The following is a 26,477-nucleotide window of genomic DNA, read 5'->3' on the forward strand; positions in this document are numbered from 1 at the left end:
CTTTTTTTATATGAACTCTTTAATATGACCCAGCAAGCCTTCTTCTGGGTACCTACCCAAAAAACTTGAAAACATTTATTCACAAAGATATATGCATCCCTATGTTTATTGCAGCATTACTCATGGTGGCTAAGACATGGAGACAACCAAATTGTTCTTCAATAGAGGATGGGAAAAAGAAGATGTGGTACAGATATACTATGGAATACTACTCAGCCATTAGAAAAGAAGAAATATGACCATTTGTGGACCTTGAGAATACTATGCTAAACGAAATAAGTCAGTCAGAAAATGCTAAGAACTGTACTATATGATTTCACTCATGTGTGGGATATAAAACTGAAATTCATAGACACAGACAACAGTATGGTGGCTATCAGAAGGAAAGGGGCCAAATGTATGGTGACCAAAGATGGTTTGACTTTGGCATCGTCACACAATGTAACATATGGGTCATATATCAGAAATGTACACTTGAAACCTACATGATCTTATTAACCAATGACACCCAAGTAAACTTAATTAAAATAAAACAAAATGAATTTTTCTTCTCTTACCTTAGCTAACATTAAACTCATCACTACCTAACAGAAATGTAAACAATTTTTAGCACATATTTCAGCAGTCCTAATCTCACAGATGACAAAGTAGCCATTTTCTCATTAGTACGTTAGTTATTTTTGTTCATAATGATGGCTTATATTTCCTTCTTGAAGCTGTCATTTTTAACTGTAAAAATTGTGTTTTAATATGTTATAGAACTCAGCGTCACATCTTTCTTAAATACAAAATAAAAGTGAGAAAATATTTGACAACAAAGAAAGAAAATAAAGGTCTTACATCAGAGTCTCTTCTCCATAATCAGCGTCAGTGGCAGGTTTCAACGTGCAGGTCACGGCCTCACAGGAAGGATTGGTGCATTCCTTTAAAGCACACACAATGGAAAGTGGGCTCAGCATTTTTCTCTGTAGAATTCTGGCACAGGATGGCAATAACATTTCACTTTTTAAACTAAATTATTCTGCTATACAAGTGGTAAAGGCCTGGGGTAATTGGTTGCTCTAGTAGGAGTCAATGGGAGGAAAAGGGGACATATGTAATACTTTTAACAATAAAGATTTTTTTAAATTAAAAATTAAAAAATTTAAGAGTAATAGAAACTACCTCTTAAAAGGACAAAAATTGAATTATTCAAGAATCACCACAAATAAATGTGTCGAGATGATACCATGTAAATTAATTTAAAACTTCAAGGGAGAATATTTCTATGCTATAAAAACTGAAGATAGAGAAAAAATATTTTAAATCTTCAATTTGTTTTACCAAGGTTGCATAACACTGATAATGAGAACTGGTAATTAACACACACACACACACACACACACACACACACACACACACACACTATTCTCATTTATGGATATAAATGCAAAAAACTTGAATAAAACATTAGTTAAGCATCATTTTATTAATATAATAACTCTCAATTACAACTATGTAGTTTTTTCCCCCCTGCCAAAATGCAAGGGTATCTCAACTGCACAAAATAGAGTAACATAATTAATCACATTAAGAGACTTAGAAAGAAAACAACTATTATTGTGATAGATGGCAAAAATTAGTTGGTAAAAATTCAGTAACCATTATTGCATTATTTAAACATATAAAAAATAAGATGAAGAAAAATCTACCTGATATATAGCAAATATATCCAATAAAATAAAGAATAAGACAAGGATTATTTATAGTCTATATTTATATGGAAATGGTGGTAAATGTTATGAGACAAGAAAAAGATATAAAAGTATAATAATTGGGTAGTATAAATCACATTTTCACTATTTGTATGTCATAAAATTCTTGACCTGGAAAAAAAACATAGGTTCAACTCTAAAAATATTGGGTAAGTCATTTAGATAGCTATTTAAGATAATAATCAAATAACATAAAAAGTCATAATAAATTAGAACCAAAAATTTAAAAAACTTTACAGGCAAATTGTCTTTTAAGACAATACTTAATATTGTGAAAATGCCAGTGGCCTTTAGTGAAATATGAATTTAATGCATTTCAAACTGAATCTCAGTTGTATTTGTGGGCAAATTGACAAAAAGAATACCAAGAGTTATATGGAAAAACTAATATTAAAGAATTGTTATGCAAATTCTATATGGATAGTTGATAGAGAAATGATAGATATGAAGAGAGTTACTGTAAAAGATATTAAAATGCATTATATGTTATAATCATAAAAATAGCATGATGCTTGTTGTATGATATTTAGACAGAATGATTACTTTTAAAACCTAGAAAACACTTAACTATGTATATAAAAATACAAATGGCACATTGGATCATGGGAAACTGGATTATTCACTAAGGGTACTATATAAAGTATATATACTATGTATGCCATTTGCCTGCTGGAATTAGAAGTACCTAGGGTTACGAACAACTTCAGTTGTCTTACTTGAGCAACCATAGGGGAGTTGAAGCAATCACTTTAATACTCCATATCTCATTATAATTAATAAAATATTTGGAATATTTGTTATAAATGATTAAGTTGTGCTATGTAATCTCCTAATATAATTTAACAGCTTAACATTTCTGGCTAAATATGCTGAAGCACAGAGAGAGTTTGCGCCTTCCCCTTTTTAATAAAACCCCTTAAAGTAATGGATAAATCTTGCATTGAAATGGGCTAATTATTAGATTTGTATCCTTGGAACTAGTTACTAAGCTTTTCTGAGCCTCACTGCTTCTTCTCTAATTTGGGATCATAGCAAAACCTATTTAGTAGGTTTGCTGTGATTAATAGGTTCATTGTGAGTATTAAAGGAGGTGATGTGCTAGTATATACAAAAGCATTGTGTAGACTGACACATCGAAAATCTCTTCAAATATTAACTCATATTTTTAGTCTTAAAAGTAAAAGATTGCTAAAAAACAAACAAACAAAAACCCACAACAACAACCAAAAAACACCACCAGAATGCTCTTTTTTGCAAACTTCACATGGGGTGCTAGCAAACATTCTATCAAAAATTCTCCAGAATACACTGATGCCTCCAATGGATCAGATTTTACAGACATTAGCAGACTTAGAGCAATTATCTTAGATAGTCAATGTTAATAATCCATTTTTATAAGTTTGTTCTTTTTTCTCCATTTTATTCACTTCCTGGTTTACATATTGGCTGGATGAGAGAAAGCCAACTCTCTCCATGGGGAGGAATTGTGATTGGTCAACAGATGATCAACTGTGACTACGCGGCACAGGATTTCTGACTAATACATTTAGGAAAGCTCCTAAGTGAGATATTATAGTTAATAAGTTACCTTTTTATATTGAACTTCATACAATCATGTCATTATCATATCCTGGCTTTTGAAACGCTTTTCAAAAGATCCCTAAAGTCAGTGCAAATCTTCTTTTTACTATGATTCCAAGCTTGTCTTCAGAAAAAAAAATTTCCATAAAACCTTATTTTTTTTTTTAATAAAAGGAAAAGGGAAGGAAACAGGTATGGCACAATCACTCTAATAAGTTTTTGAAACCATGGACATTTCCATACCTTAAGAGAGCCACAATCGCATTCTTCCCCTACTTCCAGAAGCTGGTTCCCACACACTGGTTTTGTTATTATATTTTTAGGAATTGGTGCTTGCAGCAGGCACTTTGGTTTATGAGATAAAATGTATCTTTCAAAATGTGAGCGGCAGGATGGACTGAAATCCTTTGGGAATTTTGAACTGTAAGCAGAAAATAATTAGGGATGCCATGATAAACTGTGATACATGAACATGAGAACCTGACTTGTCTGAAACTATTACCAGCTCAATGGAAATTCCAAATTTAGTATCTGTCTAGGCCTGCCCTGTGTTACATGTGGAAGGTGACAGAGCACGCTACTATGCTGGTTGGAAAACTGTTTTCCTAGACACTCAGTTATAGTGCTAGAGTAATTTAAATTCCAGCCTGGATTCAGTACTGTACTAATTGGCAGGAGCTTCACCATTTGTTATCTTTGGCTTATTTAGCCACTGAGTGCTGAGAAGTAAGTGATAACAATAACCTAGTGAAAAGGAAGTAATTGCAGACTTCCATGTTCTATGTTTAGGAATTAGTTTTATTATTATTTTTTTTTATTCCAAGTCCTTGCAAGCATCTGGTACCAGAAGGTAATTAATAACAGAAAAATATGATTGACTGATTGGTGATGGAAATAATTCTAATCATCTTAATTAGATACATATTTTTGAAAATATATTATTTAAAGTCAATATCACATAGTCACCATACTTATGCTCTATCTTGGTATATTTGAAAAATCTTAAATAATGAGCCCTAATAACTAGTAAAACTTGTGCATCAAGAGGCTTCAGAAATTCTCCAGAATACACTGATGCCTCCAATTTTGAGATTTCTTTAATGTTTTAGATCCTTTGCTGACCACAAGTGATGGATACATGTAACTCATTTTGAAAATAAATGGGATACACAGCCCTTTGTAAAAAATAAATAAATAAATAAAAACAAAAATACGCCCATCCAATTATACGCCCATCTGAATTTTTTAGGATTTAAGAAACATATGTATTTTTTCCTTTAGGGTGACAAGGTCTCACCTTAGATATTGACTCATCACACAACTCCCAGATGGACACTTAGTCTTATATGGAGCATCAGGCATACCAAGGGCATGACCCAACTCATGTGACATCACTCCGACAAGAGCCACGTTATTCTTTTTCTTAGCCTTGAAAACATGCAAACATCTGTTATTTCTTTGTTGTTCCAGTTAGTTATTAATTGATTTAATGTTCAGTAATAAAATGATAGTTTGACAAATAAAAAAAATAATTAGTCATTAAATTCCTTTTCCTGTCATTGGTTATTGTAAAATGTGAGTAAACATTTGAAATGGTTGGTTCCTGTGAATCAACCACTGAGTCAGTTCTTAATAGACATTTGCTGAACTAATGATCATTTCTCAGTAAACCATGGTTATATTAATACATTCTTCATAGGAAGTACTAAAAGATACCATTCTATGTATCCAGAGGCCTCCAAAAACTATTGACATTGATAGTGCTTGACTACATCCCACCAACATGCACTTTGTCTGACCTCTCTGGCCATCAATACTTTCAGGCCAGAGAACACCTGGATTCCCTTTCTCTCCTAACCTTCCTGCTCTTACTTCCTAATACCAACTGAAGAGTTAAGCCTTCTGGGAGAGTCAATGTAAGGAAATATTCTGTTCTGTCATCTAAGGACCAAGGTCTATCAGTTTTATTTCTACCTTTATTTGCTGACTCAGCAAATGCCCATTGTACCAACTTTACAAACCTCAATAACAGCAACCGAACTTGGGGAACACAAGGAATTCGAGGCTGCCAGCCCTACACGTCGATTGTTGAAGCCAATTCCACTGTATGAAAGTTACAGGTACACAGTCACAATCTGAGTCTTTAGAACCCTTAGCTGTTGCCAGCTATGTTTTAGATTTCCATTGTTACACTACCCTTTTTATATTTACTAGGGTCCAGAAAAGCTTATACTATTTTATAGAATTATTTTTAACATGTATTTTTTATTGTTGATAGTATTACAGATACCTCCCATTCCCTCCCCCCTTTACCCATCTCCTCCTAGTTCCGCCCCCTTCCCGCTCCCCCCCGCCCCAGGTCTTCACTACCCTATTGCCTGTGTCCATGGGCTATGCATATAAGTATATAAGTTCTTTAGTTTATCCAAGAACTTATTACATAGAATTATAATGCTTGTCCAACATCCAAGAATCAATTTTAGTGATGTGACACAGGTCTAATAATTTCACAAGTGAATTGTTAAGAATAGAACTTCAAGCTCTCTAATAAGTGGTTGGGGTTATGTATCTGAATAGTAAACTCTGCCAAGAAACCTTTGGGGTAATTATTTGCTCTGCCTACCTATGCCTGGCCCTGGCCAGTGTATGCTCACCTGAGTAGCTGAGCATGGTCATGGGTCTTCATTTTCCCCAAGTTAGAACGATGCCAATTCAGAAAGTTGTCAAAGGTGACGCCTGAGTTAGGTGCCACCTTTATCTTATCACCATCAGACCAGATTTCCATACCTACCAAGGCCACTTGAATATCTATGGTGTTATAAATCTGTGGAAAGAGCATTTTTCTTCATAAAAATTTTGAGATTTCTTTAATGTTTTAGATCCTTTGCTGACCACAAGTGATGGATACATGTAACTCATTTTGAAAATAAAATTCTCAAAGTTGCCTTTGCTACAATATATATGATTTTACCTTGATGTTTATCCTTAGCTGATAAATTTCTCAAAACTTCTGACCTTAAACCATTGTGACCCTCCCAACTCCTTACTTGGTGAAACCATAGGGAAGCCTCAGGCCCCAATGTGGGTCACATGTTTACAGGACAAATATCTTACCACATTGAGTAGGTTCATCACATCAAACACAAAGCTTCTTATGGAAGTTAGATTTCCCTTATACATGTTATACTGCAAAATGCAAAATACAAAGTATAATTAAAATCTCAAACTATAGTGAGAAAGTTGATGAAATATAGAAGTACACATATTAAGAAAAATTACACATTTTAATGTAAACAAATGTCCATTTATTCCATATCTACCTTACATAAGACTCTGTGTTTCAACAAATTGTATTTCAAATGTAAGATTTTATTGGTAAGATAAAAATTAGACATTGATGTAAAATTTTAGTTTCTTTCATTTTTACATTGAATAAAACAAATTAATGATTTAAATATTTTAAGCCAATTCAATATTTTTAAAATTTGATTATAAAGTAATGCTTTGAGGAGATCCAAGATGGCAGCATAGGTAAACATCTGGGCTGCTGCCGTCCACAACAATTTCAAAACTACAACTAAAAGACAGAACGTCTATCACCCAGAACCATGGGAAAGCTGGCTGAGCAGAAGCTCTACAACTAGACCAAAAGAGAGGGGAGCAAGCAGGGCACAAATGCTGAAAAACTGAGGTACAGGGGAGCGCGCACGATACGGGCTGGCGGCGGAACCCAGCTGGCGGTGGGCGTTGCTTTCTTCAATCCGAAGAGAGATAAGCTCCCAATCTCTCTGAAATCCAGTTTCTGGGGAGAGACTGGGCTGTCTGCCATCGGGTCGGAGAGTGAGGGTGGCTTGCTAGCAGAGCTGCGTTGGCTGCGTTGGGACGCGAGATGCGGGGACACGGTTGGAGGCAGCTCACTGCCAGGCATCGCTGTTTGCCACGCCCTAGCCTAGTGATGCCCTGAGACTCCACCCTGCACAATCTACAAACACTCCCAAGCTCCTAGCAGTGGCTTTTGCATATGAATGGCCTTCTCTATTGCAGTTTAAGCTAGTAAACTTGCAACCCGGTGCAGACAGCTCCAAAGCCTCCAAGCTCCAAGCAGGGAGGAGAGGACGGCAGTTCTCGCTGTAGCTCCTACAGGGTGGCCTCAGACAGTAGCTGAACTGCACCCCATTGGAGATCCAGAAGCCAGGGTACCTAGTGGTCAGTGTGAGACACCAGATTTCAACTCCTCACATCCATAAGTGACACATTCAGGGGGCGGACTCAGTGAGCACCAAAGTCCCACTGAAACAAGTCCTGTACCATAAGCGGGTCTCCAGCACAGCAGTGCTTCCATTATAGACACAGCGGGTCCTCACAGCCAATTGGCCTGGAGGTCAATTCCTCCCAGTGTACCAACAGCAATCAAGACTTAACTACACCAAGACTTTGCACTCAGCCCACAAAGGGGAGTACCAAGAGCGACCACCTAGGGTGATTGGGGAAGTTGAGCTACTGGCCCCTATAGGTCACTGACCACACAAAGCCACTCCATCAAAACAGGGAGGCAGCCAAAATGCGGAGACACTGAAGCATGTCACGAATAGGAGAGATGGAGGAAAGTAAACTATTGGATGACACAGTGTTCAGAACCACATTTATAAGGTTACTCAAGAATCTTCTAAAAACCACTGAGAAACTTGAAGAGACCTCTGAGGAACTTAGTGAGACCTTCAAGGACCTTAATGAGAATGCCAAAAAAATGGAAAAGGACCAGTCAGAAATTAAGCATACACTGTCTGAAATAAAAAATATAAAGAAACTCAACTATAGATCACCATACCCCAAGAGTCAAACCAAAGATCTAGAATATGAGGAAGCAAAAAACACCCAACCAGAGAGGTGGAAAGAAAGAAGAATCCAAAAGTGTGAGGATAGCGTAAGGAGCCTCTGGGACAGCTTTAAGTGTACCAACATTCGAATTTTTGGGGTGCCAGAAGAAGAGAGAGAGCAAGATAGTGAAAACCTATTTGAAGAAATAATGACAGAAAACTTCCCCCACCTGGTGAAAGAAATAGACTTACAAGTTCAGGAAGTGCACAGAACCCCAAACAAGAGGAATCCAAAGAGGACCACACCAAGACACATCATAATTAAAATGCCAAGGGCAAAAGACAAAGAGAGAATCTTGAAAGCAGCAAGAGAAAAACAGTTAGTTACCTACAAAGGAGTACCCATATGACTTCCATCTGATTTCTCACCATAAACTATGCAGGCCAGAAGGGAGTGGCAAGAAATATTCAAAGTGGTGAACAGCAAGAACCTACAACCAAGATTACTCTACCCAGCAAAACTATCATTCAGAATTGAAGGTCAGATGAAGAGCTTCACAGACAAGAAAAAGCTAAAGGAGTTCATCACCACCAAACCAGGATTACATGAAATGCTGAAGGGTATTCTTTAAGAAGAGGAAGAAGAAGAAAAAGGTAAAGGTAAAAATTATGAACAACAAAAAGACATCAAATACCTACCTACCAACAAGTGAATCTAAAAATCAAGTGAATAAAAAATCTGACGAACAGAATGGACTGGTGAATATAATAGAATCAGGGACATAGAAAGGGAGGGGATGGACAATCTCAGGGGGAAGGGGGTCTGAGGGGTGCAGGAAGAGATTGGACAAAAATCTTACACCTGTGGATGAAGACAGTGGCGGGGGGTAAGGGCATGGGGTGGGGAATCAGGTGGAGGGGAGCTATGGGGGGAAAAAAAAAGAGGAACACCTGTAATAATCTGAGCAATAAAGATTTATTATTAAAAAAAGTAATGCTTACTAGTTAGAAGCACTGATTCTGGTATTTTTGAATATATAAATATAACTTGTAAAATATAACTTTGTGTCTACTTTATATTTACATAATATAGTGAGAATTTAAAAATATTTTAATAACCTATTCAATTTTTTCAGTATTGTGCTTGATCTCCTGTAGGTATTCTGGTATTTAGAATATTTCTAATATATGACTATTTTGAATATTAAAGGGGGTGGATGAGCAAAAACTGTTGTTGGCAAGACAGGTAGAACAGATAAGACAATTAGGAGGACAAGTTCTGCATTTTCAGCAAGAATAGTACTGTTTGTGTTTGCTGATAAGAAAACTTAAAAGTTGGCTTAACTTGACAAGAAGCATACATATTTCATACTCACAAAGGCATGATCCAGCACCAAAAAGAGATCAATGTATTTCTCAGCCCGAAGAAAGTATTCTTCCTTTACAAAGAGTAAAAGAACATTGTTAACAATTATCTTTATCCTAAAAGTTTGGAAAGCTTATAAAGAGGTTTATTTTTTCTTCAGAGGAAAATTAAATTGATGAATAAGTAAATAAATTATAGGTTTTCCCTGTACCAGTCATTGCTGAGCACAACAGTCGATTACACATCATTGCCGAGCCTACTGAAAGAAATGATGACATAGGAAAGCTACATTTACCTCTGAACTATTGAGTGACCTAGCGGTCCGGATGTGGCCTTGTTTTCTGCCAACACTTTTTACCCCACAGGTGTGGTTAGCCGGGTCTGGCTCCTCCTGGTTATATGTCAGGACAGCATGTTCTTCTTGGTCTGTGCTTTTCAGAGGCTTGATCATATATCTTTGATCACGATGTGTGAAGAATCCCCTGTGAAACACAGAGACTCATATTTGAGGATTCTCTGCCACAGTCACACATACTGACCAGAATGGATTAACACCTCTCCCTCCATCCCAAGCTCACACACACAGTACTGATTCAATGGCTTTTTTGTTGTTGTTGTTAATTTAAGAGATAATCAGTATTTTTCAATACTAAAATAGAGCCTGTTTTATTTACTCAGAGAACTGTGAACAATAATTACTAAGATGAAGCTATACCAAAGTAAAATTTGTCCATACATTTAGCACGTATTTCTTGACAGGTCTTAGATAAATAATGGAGAATAAACTAAAGGAGTATATAGATACCAAGAACCCCAGTGAAGAGAAAGAATGATGAACTGATTAGCCAGAGGAACAGTTTGGAACTAGTAGTTTAAAGAATTCTACTTTATAGTAATAAAATTCTTTCAGAAATAGAAAGTTGAATCCATATGATGGAATATTACAAAGCTTACATAACCATTTAAGGTTTCATTTATGAAAGTATCTTATAATAAGGAAAAAGGCTTCGATGTTGTGGTATGAGCTATGTGAGAAGAACAATTATGTGCATTTTATTTCATATTTCAGCCACATAAGAGGTATATCTGTCCATATGCACAAAAAGCTGCAAACGGGACAAAATGTTAATAATAGTGATCACACAGAGGTAACATTTCATGGTGGTTATTTTCTTATTTGGTTTTTCTTACTTTCCAAAATTTTCCTAATTGATAAGAATTACCTTTTAAATAAGGATAAATATCACACACACATTCACAATTTTTTTTAAAGTGTGTTTCATCATGACAATTGCAAAGTAGACTCTAACAAAATGAAACAGAATGTCTTCAGGGAGTGGGATTGGTCAATGTAAAAATGGATCCAGATCTCATCAAGGTCCATAGTATAGCATCTGGTTTAAATATTGCTAGGACTAACTTACTAGATCAGCAGATTATAAAATGATTGCAAGGATGATACATTCAGCATACTATCGATGGAAACATTTAACCAATATAGCATAAGACATGATATCCAGGAAGACATTTATCTGTGTAATACAATGATGGTTGCTGTTTAATACTTTGGGGAGTAGTTCTCACCTCAACCCATTACAAGTACTAATGCTGGCAACAGAATTCTTTTCATTCAGGATGTGACCTGTATAGTAGCAGTGTTCCTACGGTTGGAAAAAAGAAAAAAATTAACTATAAGAATAAATATATCACAATTGTGGTGGAAGCTGTTATCTTGAATATATAGAAAAGGTCTTTGAGTAGTGACTGTGGCCAGACCAATTCCAAGAAATAAACACAGTGGGAACCTCAGAGGTTTTATGAACTGCTCCACCACCAACCCTGGAAACTAGCCCTATTGAATGACTGATCTGTCTTTCTGATGCTAATTGGCACTAAAGGAAAGTCCAGGAAGGTTGAACCTGAGTGGGCTCCTGCTGAAAGTGGACACTGCATCCGAGAAGTAGCCAGCTGGCCTAGTGTCTACAGAACTCCCAGAGAATGCTCAGAGTTGAGGAACAACTTGTGAGAATTTGGCTCCCTTTGCTGAGTTCCTAAGACACTGTACATACCATATCAATAAAATGGGGTACATGTTTTTCTAGATTAAAACACCACACTACCACTCCTGAGCCCTCATAATAATTGATCTCCCTTACCATATTAATTGGTATATTAGTGCAATTTGGCTCCCTTTGCTGAGTTCCTAAGACACTGTACATACCATATCAATAAAATGGGGTACATGTTTTTCTAGATTAAAACACCACACTACCACTCCTGAACCCTCATAATAATTGATCTCCCTTACCATATTAATTGGTGTATTAGTGCAATTTCTTTACTATCATCAAAATCCCTGAGAACTTCTCTAAAACTAGAGATTTAGATATGGTTGAAGATCCATCTAAGCAAAATAGGGGTCACTTGTGTAGAGTAATCTAAGAAAGCCAATGAATAACCTCCTATTAAAAATAAACTGACTTTTCTCAGGGTTGACATTCCATCGGTGTTTTCCTTTCCTTTGGAAGAAACCTTGTTATCATAAACACTTTCTCATAGAAGACTTGTACCACATGAAAGTATCAGCCACTGCACTTGAATATGAATTAATTTATCATCAGATACTTTCCTTGGAGGTCAGTGTTAGCAAAAATCCAGATAGATGTCCATGAGATGAGAGTTTTCATGTGAGTAGGAGAGAAAGAGGCATTTTGTGGCAGAAGTCTTATCTGTGGTATTTTTTAGAGATACACACATTTGAGCTGCTATGGGGGTGGCTCTGAGAAACTCACTTAACTTGGTATACTCCATGATTAAACCTTTTTTAAATCTTTTTCTGTTCTTTCTTCGGCCTTGATTCTTTCTGTCTGACATCTAGGCCTTGGCATTATTTGTAGGGTGGTGGTTTAACCAGATATACAATATATTAATGAAATAATTTATATTCCATTGTTGACCTCAGGATAAATGCATGTGTCATCAGAAAATAGTAAATAGTTTCAGGACATTTTAAAACCTATAGGGGAGACTATTTTTAACCTACTGATAAGGGAGTTTAGGAAAAAAGTAGACTTTTGATTGCTTCAAAAAATGCAGCTCCTGGAAGCCTCCTAATACTCCTACCTTTTAAAAATGCTGACTGTGCTTCTTAAATCTGTTGACTCATTGGATAGATAAGCAACTTGCTTTCAAGTTCTTCAAACATTTTTAAGTTGTTCTTGGACTTACGAATCTTACAGCATAAGTGGCAGATCCAGAAAGAGTCCCAGAAAACATTCAAAACCTACCATGTTCTGAGGGCTTGTGGTGATTTCCTCTCCTGTGGGTGAGTAGTAAGTTTCAGTGTAGTCTGGCCCCAGGAGATGCCTGTAGAGAGCAGAAAGTTGCATAATACACTCACTGTGGTAATAAAGGCTAATTAATATTCCTGACATGATCTCTGGCACTAAAGCAATAATAGTGTCTACACTGAGAAGGTGTTGACATTCTGACCCACTGATCTTTCTCCAACATTGGAACTCTGCTGCTTATGCAAATCAAAGCGTTAGCTATACCTGTTAAATCTGAGGGAAGAAATGGCCTTGGCTGCCTTTTAACTGCAGATTATTTATGCTCAAAATGAGTTATTTGGGGATTCTTTGCACAAAGGACAGATCCTTCACAGGGTTCCTGAAGGGTGCTGGGTCACAAATATGCATAAAGGACCATTGCATTCTGAGAGAATTTTACTGACTGCTATAGAACTCGGGGAGGCCCATCCCTGGGATCTATCTGAAGGCTGTGTGCCCTGAATGAACATGGGGCATACATTCTTATAAAAGTAATGGAAAGTCTTATCAAAGGTTTAAGTTTACCTGGGTAGAAAAGAATTTCTGCAAATTCTAAGAAGAATCAGGGAAGAATGTCATTTATATGAGCAGCTCTCTTTGTTTTACAATTTGCATGTAATTTCCTAGGAAAGCATCAACATATCTGAGATAACATTAGTGCAAATGCATCTAAAACATCTAAAACTCAATGTACTTGATGTCCTTTACCTAAAATTACACTAAATAAGGTCTCGAGATTTATTTTTCCATATTCTCTTAATACAAATCACTGATTAAACTTATAGAAAATTAACTTACTTGGTTTTTTGTAGGTAGAGAATGACTTCTCCATTTAATATAATCTGATACTGAAGTTCAGGTTCATATTTTTCCTTAAAAATGTAATTATATAATATCAATTTATATTTCTGAGTCTAGCTAAAATAAACATAATATAATAATATATATCATATAGAAGGGTAATTGCAAGTGTATTTAAGACAAAAACAGATCTCATGCCTTTATAATATGTAAAAGTAAATATAAATTGTATATTTAGATGGATTGCAAAAAAGTACAATAACACGGTAATAATACTTACAGATTAAACTAATCTGTAGTTTAAACTAATGTGAGATAGGGACTAATCATTTGCCCTGTGTACAGTAGACAGTCACTCTTGGATCACTAATGGGTTAATAATAAGGCACATATTTTATTACGATAAAATAAAACCAAATACACTAAAGAAAATCAACTCCAAACCTACTAATCTATATATATAAAAGTCTAAGCAACTGGCTGACCATCTGTTAGCTATGACATGCACTGACCACCAGGGGGCAGACACTCAATGCAGGAGCGGAAACCACAGGCAGGAAACATGGAACAGACTGATGAATCTCAGAGGGAAGGAGGAAGGGGGAGGGAGGGAGGAGATTAACCAAAGATCTTACATGCATACTAGAGGCCCATCCGTGCACAGGTGGGGTCCCTCAGTCTGGCCTGTGGGGATCGGGCTAAAACCAGCTCTACAACATCCTCCAAGATGTCCTGGATTTCGAGAGGGTGCAGGCCAGGCCGAGGGACCTCACCAGTGCACGAATCCATGCACCTGGCCTCTAGTAGTTATATAAAGTAAAAACTATAAACTGATGGGAATATTTGCAATGATGTAATAGTAAAAAAGTTAATATCCTTAATACATTTAAAAAATCTTATTAATAAGATATTGTTCAGTTCTCCATTATAGACAAAATAGCCAAGGGAAAGGCAATTCATTTGGGAAGAGGAGGAGAGTAGGAGAAAGGGTTTGAGGAGCTTGGCAAGGAATAATGTCAAAACTGGCTGCCTTTCCTGGGCTCCTTTTTTTCTCTCCCTTCCCCCCATACCAGAAACTTAAAGAAATGCCTAAGTAGCTGTATTCTTTCTGATCAAGTAAGGCAGTTAATGCCCTTTCTGGAGCTTAATTGTAAAAGCATTCTAATAAATTCCATGTTCTCTCCTGGATGAAGATTAAACCATGAGATGTTGACTATGACATCACTTCTATTAGTTAAAAGGCTCTTTTTGTCTCTTCAGATGATTGTAAAACCCACAGTCATTTACATTACTTACCTCTTTACCAAGTGTCTCTGTGTGGTTGTTTTGTATCTCTCTTTTGTGTAAAATGTGCAGTTTTTTAGGACGAACTACTTCATAGTCTTCAAATTCAGGTATTTTCCTTATGGCTGTTGCTAAGGAAAGAGAGATAATAGTGATATAAAATACTGAAGGATTTTGTTTTGGTTTTGCTTGATTGGTTTGTTAAAATGGCATGGGCAACCGTATTCTCATTGAGAAAATAAACATTAAAAACAAGTTCTTCCTTCTACTGAACTTGGAAAACAAAATTTTTTCCTTTTGTTCTCCATTTCCCAACCCCTGGTTCTGGAAAGACATAGTGATGATAGAACAATGCTTTGGATATCTCCCAATATGTGTAAACTCTGGGCCATCATGCCCAGAAAGGGCAGGTTTTGGATTAGAACACAGTTTATGGGAGCCAGGAATTCTTCCTGTAGTAATCCAGTTTCTTCTTCCTCTATTGTCCTATACAAAATTGTGAATTGTTCTTTTAATGTTCTCAGTGGTCTCTGTATTCCTTTTTATGTATTTTGCTCTCTGTGGTGCAAACCCTGACTAACTCCCTCCCCCCAAAAAAATCAAATATTTCATAGAGCCCTAGTTGGTTTGGCTCAGTGGATAGAGCGTTGGCCTGCAGACTGAAGAGTCCCAGGTTCGATTCTAGCCAAGGGCACATGCCTGGGTTGTGGGCTCAATCCCCAGTAGGGAAGTGCTGGAGGCAGCCGATCAATGATTCTCTCTCATCATTGATGTTTCTCTCTCTCTCTTCCTCTCCCTTCCTCTCTGAAATCAGTAAAGAAATATATTTTAAAAATATTTCATAGACAGATAATTCTTCATTCTACTAACAGTTATTTTATTTCTCAGTGCAACAATAAACTATTATGATCTTTCATTAGCATTTGCTCTCAGACTTTAGATTTCATAGGAAATAATGTGTGGACGAAAGGAGCCACATGCTAACCTGACAAGCTCAGGGGAGGCCTGTGTGGCAGACTTGCAAACTCAAAGACCTAAAATAACCACAAAAGATGGTCTGAAAATTAAATATTTAACTACAAACAGGTTATAGTGGGCAGTCATGTCCTAGGCCGATATTTTCCCTGACAAAGATCAACTTAGATCCTCTTTACTGAGCCCATTTGCCTTTTTGCCTCTAAGATAACATATCTGTGAGATGTCTGTGAGATATCTGGGTAACTTGTAACTTCCTTTTTACCCAGGACCCCTCAGGGCACAATAAATGGCACCAGGACATTCCCTCATTGTTATTGCTATCTAATTAATTGTCAACTGTTAATTACGTTAAAGTATCCTGTATCCATCTATGTAAAAGAAGCACATGTCCATTAGTTCACTTTTTACCCTATCCCAGAAGTTTTCCCCGCTTTGCTTTATCCCACCTCCTTATCTATCACCAATGAATTCCATGTAACTCACCTACATCCCTTTCCTTTGATTGCAGTGTAAAAATACAGATGTAGCCCTCCATTCTCCGGAGCATTATCTCAATTCATTGAGGTTTTGCTTCCCGGCATATGTCAACAGTTTGGCTCAAATAAATTCACAAAAATTCTTTACAGGTCTGAGTTATTTTTTTTACATTAACAAATGTTTTTATTATTCTCGGTTAGAACAATTTTAAAGCATCAGAGAGCCAGAAAAATTTTTATGTAGACTAAATGTTCTAGATTTACTTGGAATTGCATTATGTAGAGAATTTTCTATATAGTAAGAAAATAACTGAAATTGGAGCCAAAATTTGGTCTTGAGTCCTAGCTAAATGACCTTGTAAGTAATTTTGTAAAAGTCACTTCAATTTCTATCAGTTTATTTTCCTAAAGTAGAGGTTGGTATAAAAACCACAGAGCATAAACTTTATAAAATTATGTAATACCAGGTGGCAGGCACACCTTTATCCATATTTTTTTCTTTACTCATTCAATTATCCATATAAACTCGGTTTTGTTTTCAAATGTTTCCATTTTCACAGATAAGTGTCAATGGTTAGAGATAAATTCTCACTCAATGTTGACAGTCAGTGTGACTTTAGGCAATTCTATACCTGGTCGATGTGGACAACCTGAAGGGAAGCAGCAAATCATAAAATCTCTTCTAATCAACCCTCAAAGTTCTGCTGTGATGCTATCCTAAGAAGAATTCACTACACATGAAGAAAAGAGCATGTATAAATATATTACTAAAAGTCTTTATCAAAAGAGAATATGAACCCTATTAGGGAAAGAGTTCTGAAATTAAAATTAGAGTGAATTTTAATAATATCTAGTCCCAACTCTAATACTAATTGGTCAGTTGGTCAATTAATTTTTAATTTTGCTTACTAATGAATGTAATTATGTCTAACAAATCTAATTTTTACTTAAGAGTCTTCCTTGTCATCAACCCTAGTGCAGCACTTGAATAAATTGTGTATTTAGGTAAATGATTGTCTTTTTACAGGGTAGAAATATTAATGTTATTTAAGATAACATGGATGATGGCTAGAAAACCCTTGAATTCTGGTCTGGAAGTTAATTATCTGCTGTTATTACAAAACAAAATATAGAACTTGTAGGACCGTTGAACAAGATAAAATTTCAGAGACATCCTAATTAAATTATTATGCCAATCACAACACCTTGACGATGAGCACAATTTATGTACATTGAGTAAATATACTAAAATACAAATGGTAGTGATGTTTGGGTCATATGAGCATGCCACTTTCTTAAGGGTACTTTAAAAATGCATTAAATAATTTGACTTTTGCATAAAATGTCAATATATCAGAACTTACCTTCAGTTTGTACAATGAGCCAGAGGACAGAGAACAGGACCAAAGACATGTTGGCGACTGCAGCTAACTGAGAAGTCCCACACAGAATGAAGATGTGGTCTCCCCAGCTATTTATCTTCCCCTTGTTATTACAAATTGAAAAATAAATCTCAAACTTTACTTGTGAGATTGGGATACGTTTACTAATGGCGTTGAGAAATTGCCAAGAAACTGCAGTATCAAGATCATGAGAATGTTCCTCATTGATGAGATGTGTTTATGTCTGTGGTTATAGTCTGTTAAAAATCACTTACAGACAGCTGCTGGTCCCAGTGCCTCTAGAACAGTGGAAAAGTACCAGCTGAGACTTTTACGCCCATGTCCATATTCACATACTTGTCAAACTAACTGAACCATCACCCTTGTTCTTCTAGAACCTCACAGAAATTGATCTACAAATTTAGAAAATAACTCAGTAGTCTCTACGTATTTTGTGAAACTGGCACAGAAAACACAAAATTGATAAAACAAGTACCCAGCAAAGTTATAAGCTAGCATACTGTAATCTCTCTGTCCCTCAGTCTCCTTCTCTGTGAAAATGGGATGATGATGATAACAATACCTCCCTCAAGCTTTTTATAAATTCATGTAAGGTGTCCTGGCTGGGTGGGTCAGTTGGTAGGCACATCGTCGCTTGCACCAAAAGGTTTCATGTTCGATTCCCTATCAGGGCACATATCTGGGTTGTGGGTTTGATCCCCGGTTGGGGGCACAAGTGGGAGGAAACCAATTGAATTTTCTCTCTCACATCATTGTTCCTCTCTCTCTCTCTTTCTCTCCCCTTCTTTCTTTGAAAATCAATAAAAACACATCCTTAGGTGAGGATTAAAAGAATTCATGTAAGGTAAAATATACACATGCATGCACATATGCACATAAAATTGTAAAGAAATGTAATTCTCTTGACAGTGTTAGCATCAAACAAATTATACTACATATGAAATATATTTGAAGTGCAGTATGAGTTCTACTGCAGAAAAATAACAATATTTTCTGATTTTTTTCATGGTCATAAATATCAAGAGCAGGGGTCCTCATACTTTTTAAACAGGGGGCCAGTTCACTGTCCCTCAGAGAGAAGGAGGGGAGTCGGAGAGTGCGGTGCACATTCCACACATGTGCACTGCAGGCCCGGGACAAATCAGCTGCTAAACAGGACAGGCAGCGGTGGCAAAAACACCTGGCAGGCCGGATAAATGTCCTCGGCGGGCCTCATGTGGCCCGCGGGCCATAGTTTGAGGACCCCTGATCAAGAGTATACTAAGGAAAAAAAGTTGAAAACCCTCCCATTATCCCTCCCCGGCTGGCCAACCTCCCACATCCCTCCCAGGCATTGATCGTGCACCAGTGGGGTTCCTCGGCCTGGCCTGTGCCCTCTCACAATCCGGGACCCCTCGGGGGATGTCAGAGAGCTGGTTTCAGCTCGATGGTGGAACCACTGGCCCTATGACATGCACTGACCACCAGGGGGCAGATGCTCAATGCAGAAGCTGACCCCTGGTGGTCAGTGCGCTCCTGCTCAGCCAGAAGCTGAGCTCACAGCTGGCCAGCACAGCAACGTTGGAGGAAGCCTCTTCTACTACTGTGGCAGTTGGACATATCCCAAGGGCTCCTGAACTGCGAGAGGGCACAGGCTGGGCTGAAGGAACCCCCCTGAGTGCACGAATTTTGTGCACCGGACCTCTAGTCTATATATATATATAAAAGCTTAAGTGACTATTATGACTGAACGACCGGAATGACCGGAACGACTAGTCAACCAGTCTCTATGACGCGCACTGACCACTAGGGGTCAGACACTCAATGCAGGAGCTGACTGCTGGGGGGCAGTGCACTCCCACAGCCAACCCTCCCTGGCCAACCTCCTGCAACCCCTCCTTCCAGCCAGTCAACCTCCCACAGCCCCTCCCCTACTCCGGTTGACTGGCATCCCATAGCCCTCCCCCCCAACCTGGTCAGCACCCCCCACAGCCCTTCCCCCTGGCCAGCCATCTTTTCCACTGGCCCCAATCACTGGCCAGGACTCCACCCCTGCATGAATTTGTGCACTGGGCCTCTAGTATACTAATAAAAGGAGAAAAACAAAAGAAAAATTACATTTTTTAGATTTTAGTGCTTATTGTATAAAGGGTTTGGGGAACCTATATATTTTTGCATAGCATTATGACATAATGTTGTATATTAAGACTTTATTTTAATGACTTTAGAATATTGCTTTGTGTGTATGTTACATGTGTCTTTGTATGTGTATATTTCTTTGATTGCATTTATAATTATTTCTTTTGGATAAGTTACTAGAAGTGGTATTATTTAGTTTAAAAGAATAAATTAATTTGAGGTTCTTGGTATGCACTGATCCTGTACTTCCTGGAGAATTAGCATCAAATTAAATTTCCATTTATAGAGTTTTCCCAACCTAAAATCTATCTTTAATTACTGAGCTTATTTTTACAGATACATTTGGAAGTTGATTAACATCTGATTACAAGTTTTGCGGTTACCTCTATATGTCTATGGTATCTTTGAGTCAGTTAAGTTTTCTATATTATTTTATATTGCGTTTGCTGGTCCAGAAGATCAACATTCTACATATATTCTATGATAGTTACCATTAAATATCAACAAAATGTAATCTCAGTTAACCTCTCTACTATCAAATAATACAAGACCTTGGGATGGTGTAACACATCAGCATCCTACCTCTTGCCACCTTATGTATTTTTGTCAAATATTTTAGTTTTATTATGATTTTCACCTGCAAGTTAGTCATTATCAATAGTTTTGTGCTTTATTCAGATGACCTATTTGAAATTACTCACATGTGTACCACCTCCTTTGCATACAGGTCCTTTAGAAAAAATGCTTTGATAAATCACTTATTGAAGTTTTCTAGAAGGAAGACTTCTATGTGTTTTTTTTTAAAAATCAGAGAGTATATTTATCTCAGCCTATTCTTTAAGGGTAGTTTAACTGGGAATACAATTTTAGGGTGACAACTAAAACTCCACTTGGGAGTTATTTTTCTATCTTGGGCAACCACTGCTACTGTCAAAAATTCTGCTTTTAGTCTATTAAATAGAAATTAAATATACAACAAGTATTGCAAGATAAGTTAAATATTTATCGAGATCATTTTAAATTAGAGTTAGTATTACATTAATATTGCGTTAGTATTGAGTAATACATTAATTTTAAATTAATAACATTTCTGGGCATGCTAAAATGACCTTGATACTAACCTTACTATTGATATATTCCTGCAATAAAGTATAATGGAGATAAACCTACAAACAGGTATAGTTTATACATTTGGCAAACATTATGACTAAGGTTTGTACATTGTATTCAGGTAGAATTTAGAAGCTTACATTTGGTGAGTAGAAAGAGTCAGGTAATATTGGCTGGAAAAGAAATAGGAGAGAGAAAACTATATGAGCAAAGCCTTGGGTATCCTTGTGGAACTGGAATGTATTTTCCGTAATTTGAATATAACATAAAAAGTAATAGGTGTCTGACATAAAGCTTGTGAGATGTGCAGGAGCCAAGTTATGGAGAGAAAAATGCTAAAGGGCTTACTGAAGAAGGTACACATCTGAGAAATATTTAGCTCATAAAATTGTTCAACTTTATAGTTGATTCGGTGGCAACTGATGGAGATAGAGAAATCTGGAATCAATTCCAAGGTACTTGGTCAGTTGATAGGAGTTGCACTCTAGTTATACCCCTTAAAGGCAGGAGGTATATCTTCTGGTTTACCCTTCAGGAGCACAGCACTTTGAAGATAATTGATGTTCAAAAATGTTCATTGAACATTTGTACCATGAAACGAGTTTGTAAACTACATTTTCCCCTGGAATACTGGTACTGTTTATTTGATAGTTGAATATCAACTTTAAAATTACAACTGTGGGAATAACATTAAAAAGATTATTTACTTGATGCATCTGGAGGAATTGAGAAATGAAATATATATATGGACCCCTATGAATACAATACCCAAGGACTAAATAAACATAGAACTTAATTTATGATCATGAAACTAAGAAATCATGACAAACATCCTGACCACAGAGAATTTTGTTCCCATAAAACTTGCAACTTAACATTCTGTTTCCTAATAAAGAATACTTGATGACTCATGGCAGATGTTTATTATCTAACTGGAAATGAAAATTGAATGGCAACATGGACAAAATGACAGTAAATCCTAAGAAATACCCTTAAAATGGGTGCAAGGGAACAGTCATTGTATGGAGAGTGAGATTTCACTTGAGAGAGGTGGTATAGATGTTGGAAAGACTGAAGGTGAAAGATAAATTTTGTTTGCAGGTGAATAAAGGTCTCTAAGTATTTCAGCGAAAGGGATGAGAGAAGGTTCAGCAGGGTGTGCCAATTTATCCAACAAATATTTAGAATTGTTTATGTTGTTATTTTCTAGGCTTCATATAAGGGTTTTTGGATGTGAGATTAAATACTAGAATTGTGTAGGAAATCACACTGAACAGTACGTGGGACAAGGCATAAGGAAAAAGACAATATAGCCCTAACGGGTTTGGCTCAGTGAGTAGAGTGTCAGCCTGAGGACTCAAGGGTCCCAGGTTCAATTCCAATCAAGGGCATGTACCTTGGTTGTGAGCACATACCCAGTAGGGAGTGTGCAGGAGGCAGCTGATGGATGTTTCTCTCTTGTCAATGTCTCTAACTCTCTATCCCTCTCCCTTCCTGTCTGTAAAAAAACTCAATAAAATATATTTTTAAAAAAAAAAAAGAGAATGTAGAGTGGGTAAGGGGGATATTTTGGGTATCAACTATAGAATACTTCCAGCTATGATAGACTAACTTATATCAGTGCAGTCCTGCACTAGTGATGTCTTAAAAAAAAAAATATATATATATATATATATATACTAGTATATATATATATATATATACTAGCATTCCTGTTGCAGGAAAAATCCTGCAATAGGATTTCCTGCTGCACTCTACCCCGCCTCCGCTCCGCCCTTGTCACCCGCCCTGCCTTCTCGGCCAGCCCGCCTGCTTTATGTTCGCCCCCGGCCCCACCTCCGCTCCACCCTTGTCGCCCGCCCCGCCTTCTCGGCCAGCCCGCCTGCTTTTCCGTTCACCCCTGGCCCCGCCTCCGCTCCGCCCTTGTCACCTGCCCCGCCTTCTCCTCCAGCCCGCCTGCTTTTCCCTTCGCCCCAGCCCTGACTTCGCTCCTCCCTTCTCCTCCCCCTACCCCTTCCCGGCTTGCTTGCTTCTTCGAAGCTTTACTCCCTTCTGCAGCTCTTGGCTTCTTTCGACACTGTCTTGATATGCAAATTAGCCGCCATCTTTGTTGGGGTAATTTGCATACACGTCCTGATTGGCTGGTGGGCGTGGCTTGGCTGCTGGGCGTGGCTTAGGTGTAGCGAAGGCGCGGTCAATTTGCATATTTGTCTATTATTAGATTAGATATATATATTTTTTTGATTGATTTTTTACAGAGAGGTAAGGAGAGGGAGAGTTAGAAACATTGATGAGAGAGACATCAATCAGCTGCCTCCTGCACACCTCCTACAGGGGATGTGCCTGCAACCAAGATACATGCCCTTGACCAGAATCAAACCTGGGACCCAGACCAGCATTACCACCATTTGTCCACCATCCAGAACTGAAATGTCATGGCTGACATGTACACATAAGGAACTGTGTGACATTGAAATTGGTCTCAAAAGAACTGTTGGCCCAGAAAGAAACTCACTAAAGACTGATTCATTTGCCTGTCAGCATAACCATTATTGCTTGTCTCATTTTCGGTTCTTATAAGTGTATTTCTAATAGCACATGATCTCACTCATCTAGGGGAAATAATGAACAACCTAGACTGATGAACAAGAACAGACCCAGAAACAAGGAGGCATGGATCAGACTGTCAGGCCTCAGAAGGAGGGTATGGGAGGGTGGGGGTAAAGAGGAGAGATCAACCAAAGGACTTGTGTGCAAGCATATGAGCCTAACTAGCGGTTAAGGACTATAGGGGGGTGGGGGCATGTGTGGGGAGGTGTGTGGGCTGGGAATGGGGGGATGAGGACAAATATGTGATACCTTAATCAATAAATAAATTAAAAAAAAAACAACAAACCTGGGACCCTTCAGTCCACAGGCTGACACTCTATCCACTGAGCCAAACCAGTTAGGGTGGCTAATGATGTCTTAATGTGCTAGAGAGAACAATGTAGGCATATATCAACTATTAGAAGGCATTTAGAATAGCTAAGGTAACAAGAAATGGAATGTGCAAGATTTCAAAAAGAAAGGAAGTTACACAGAGGTGAGCTTGACATCCCCGCCCCCTCTCCCCCCTGTTTTCCTTCAGGCATTTAGCAATTCTTAGGTTCCAACTGAGAGGTTGAGAAGCTGAGCAGAGTTCTCAGTAGCCTCACACTGCTACCAAGACAATTTTGGAATTAAAGGTCCCCCAAGAAGGAGGGAAACTAATAAACTCCTGAGGAGGAGTTGAGATCTATGAAAGACAGCACTCTCTCAGTAAAGGCAAACACTAAATACTCTAGCCTTTAAGGATGGAAAACTAGTTTCTGATCAGCTCAGTCCCCGATCATATTAAGGTGATCTACTTCAAGATTGATGGCCTGTGTATGTCTACAATTTGGTAGACATACACAGTGAAAAACCACACAGAAAAGAAAGTGTACCATATGCTACATGCAGAGTCATGGATAAATGTCACAGGCATATTTAAAAAAAAGAAAGACCTATACTTCTACTAAAATACATTCCCCAAACTGGCAAAACTCAGCCATAATTTTAGATATCATATAGTGGTTTTGGGGGGGAAGGAGGGAATATAATGACTGCAAGGAGATATGATTGACACTTCCAGGGCACTGTTAATGTTACATTTTTCTTGTTGGATGTAGTCAGTACATGGGATATATGATATGCCTTGTGAAAACTCATTAAGCTGTACAATTGTAAATTTTGTATACTTCTCTAAATATGTATATGTATAATAGCCTTAATTAAAATTTTAAAATGTTGTTATATATGTATATGTATCTACATATCTATCCACACATAAATGTACATATTTGTCTTGAACACAACATCAATAATTCAAAACATTTGCTTTGGCCCAGCCAGCATGGTTGAGTGTCTACTTCTAAACCAGATGACTGTTCAATTCCCAGTCAGGGTACATGCCCTGGTTGCAGGTTCAATACCCAGTAGCGGGTGTGCAGAAGGCAGCCGCTCAATGATTCTTTCTCATCATTGATGTTTCTATCTCTCCCTCTCCCTTCGTCTCAATAAAAATACCAAAAATAAAGTTAAAAAAAAAAAAACACACAAAAGCATTTGGTTTGTTGGAAGCCTGTTTTTTGTTTTGTTTTGTTTTGCCTTTGTTTTGTTTTTTTGTAAAACTGTTATTGTCACAGTCTTATTTATACAATAAATAAAGATTGTCTTTTTAAAATTAGCTCTTACGAAATCTCCGTGTTTTTGTTTTTAATTTAAGGAACTACTACACTATTGAAGCTGTTATAAAGGCTTTTGCTACAGCGATTTATTATAAGTATACATCATTTTGAATCTGTGTATCTTATCTAGGCTTATTCGTGGAAGGGACATAATTATTTAATCTTCCCTAAGATTAACATCTCTGATAAAACAAATATTAATTTCAAGAAAGAGATATATCAAATCCTGCCAACGTGTTTCATCAGTTGACTTCCTATAAACCATTCTTCAAATGCAATATAAGAGGTTAATGTGTATTTTATTTCCCTTGAGAAAGTAATTATAACTAATAAAAAAGACCTTAAAGCAAGGCAAAAAAAAAGCCAAAAAAAAACCAAAAAAAAAAAAAACACAACCAGTTCATATTTGATATATGAACTTTATAGAATTGTGAACGAAAGAAGCCACCTGCTAACCTGACAAGCTCAGGGGAGGCCTGTGTGGCAGTCTTGAAAACTCAGAGACCTAAAATAACCACAAAAGATGGTCTGAAAATTAAATATTTAACTACAATCAGGTTATAGTGGGCAGTCATTCCTAAGCTGATATCTTCCCTGACAAAGATCAATTTAGATCTTCTTTACTGAGCCCATTGCCTTTTTGCCTCTAAGGTAACATATCTGTGAGATGTCTGGGTAACTTGTAACTTCCTTTTTACCCCGGACCCCTCAGGGCACAACAAATGGCACCGGGACATTCCCTCATTGTTATTGTTATCAAGTTAATTGTCAACTGTTAATTACGTTAAAGTATCCTGTATCCATCTCTGTAAGAGAAGCACATGTCCATCATTTCGCTTTTCACCCTATCCCAGAGGTTTCCCCGCTTTGCTTTGTCCCACCTCCCTAATCTATCACCAACGGATTTCATGTAACTCACCTACATCCCTTTCCTTTGATTTCAATGTATAAAAATAGATGTAACCCTGCATTCTCCGGAGCATTATCTCAATTCATTGAGGTTTTGCTTCCCTGCATATGTCGACAGTTTGGCTCAAATAAACTCACTAAAATTCTTTACAGGTTTCAATGTTTTTTTGTTTTTTTTTTCATTAACAGAATCTACAATATAATTGCCTATATAGGGATCAATTTTTCTTATTGGATATCAAGTGAAGATAATTGAATAAATTACAGTACTTGATTTTTAACACATTTATCCACAAATAAT

At 37.2% G+C, this 26,477-nt stretch overlaps 1 protein-coding gene across 1 annotated transcript; it reads right to left on the bottom strand.

Moving 5' to 3' along the window:
• Positions 1 to 836: 836 nt before the first annotated feature.
• On the bottom strand, positions 837 to 17,862 carry ADAMDEC1 (ADAM like decysin 1). Its single transcript, XM_008151467.3, has 13 exons — positions 17,751 to 17,862; positions 14,945 to 15,063; positions 13,646 to 13,719; positions 12,806 to 12,884; positions 11,103 to 11,179; positions 9,814 to 10,000; positions 9,529 to 9,591; positions 6,450 to 6,521; positions 5,990 to 6,159; positions 5,357 to 5,438; positions 4,633 to 4,763; positions 3,579 to 3,756; positions 837 to 923 (listed from the first exon to the last, which is right to left on the bottom strand). The coding sequence occupies exons 1-13, from the start codon at positions 17,797 to 17,799 to the stop codon at positions 837 to 839; spliced, it is 1,368 nt and encodes a 455-aa protein (XP_008149689.3). The 5' UTR covers positions 17,800 to 17,862.
• Between the last annotated feature and the right edge of the window lie 8,615 nt (positions 17,863 to 26,477).

This window comes from Eptesicus fuscus, chromosome 6, assembly GCF_027574615.1.
Source record: "Eptesicus fuscus isolate TK198812 chromosome 6, DD_ASM_mEF_20220401, whole genome shotgun sequence".
Lineage (NCBI taxonomy): Eukaryota > Metazoa > Chordata > Mammalia > Chiroptera > Vespertilionidae > Eptesicus > Eptesicus fuscus.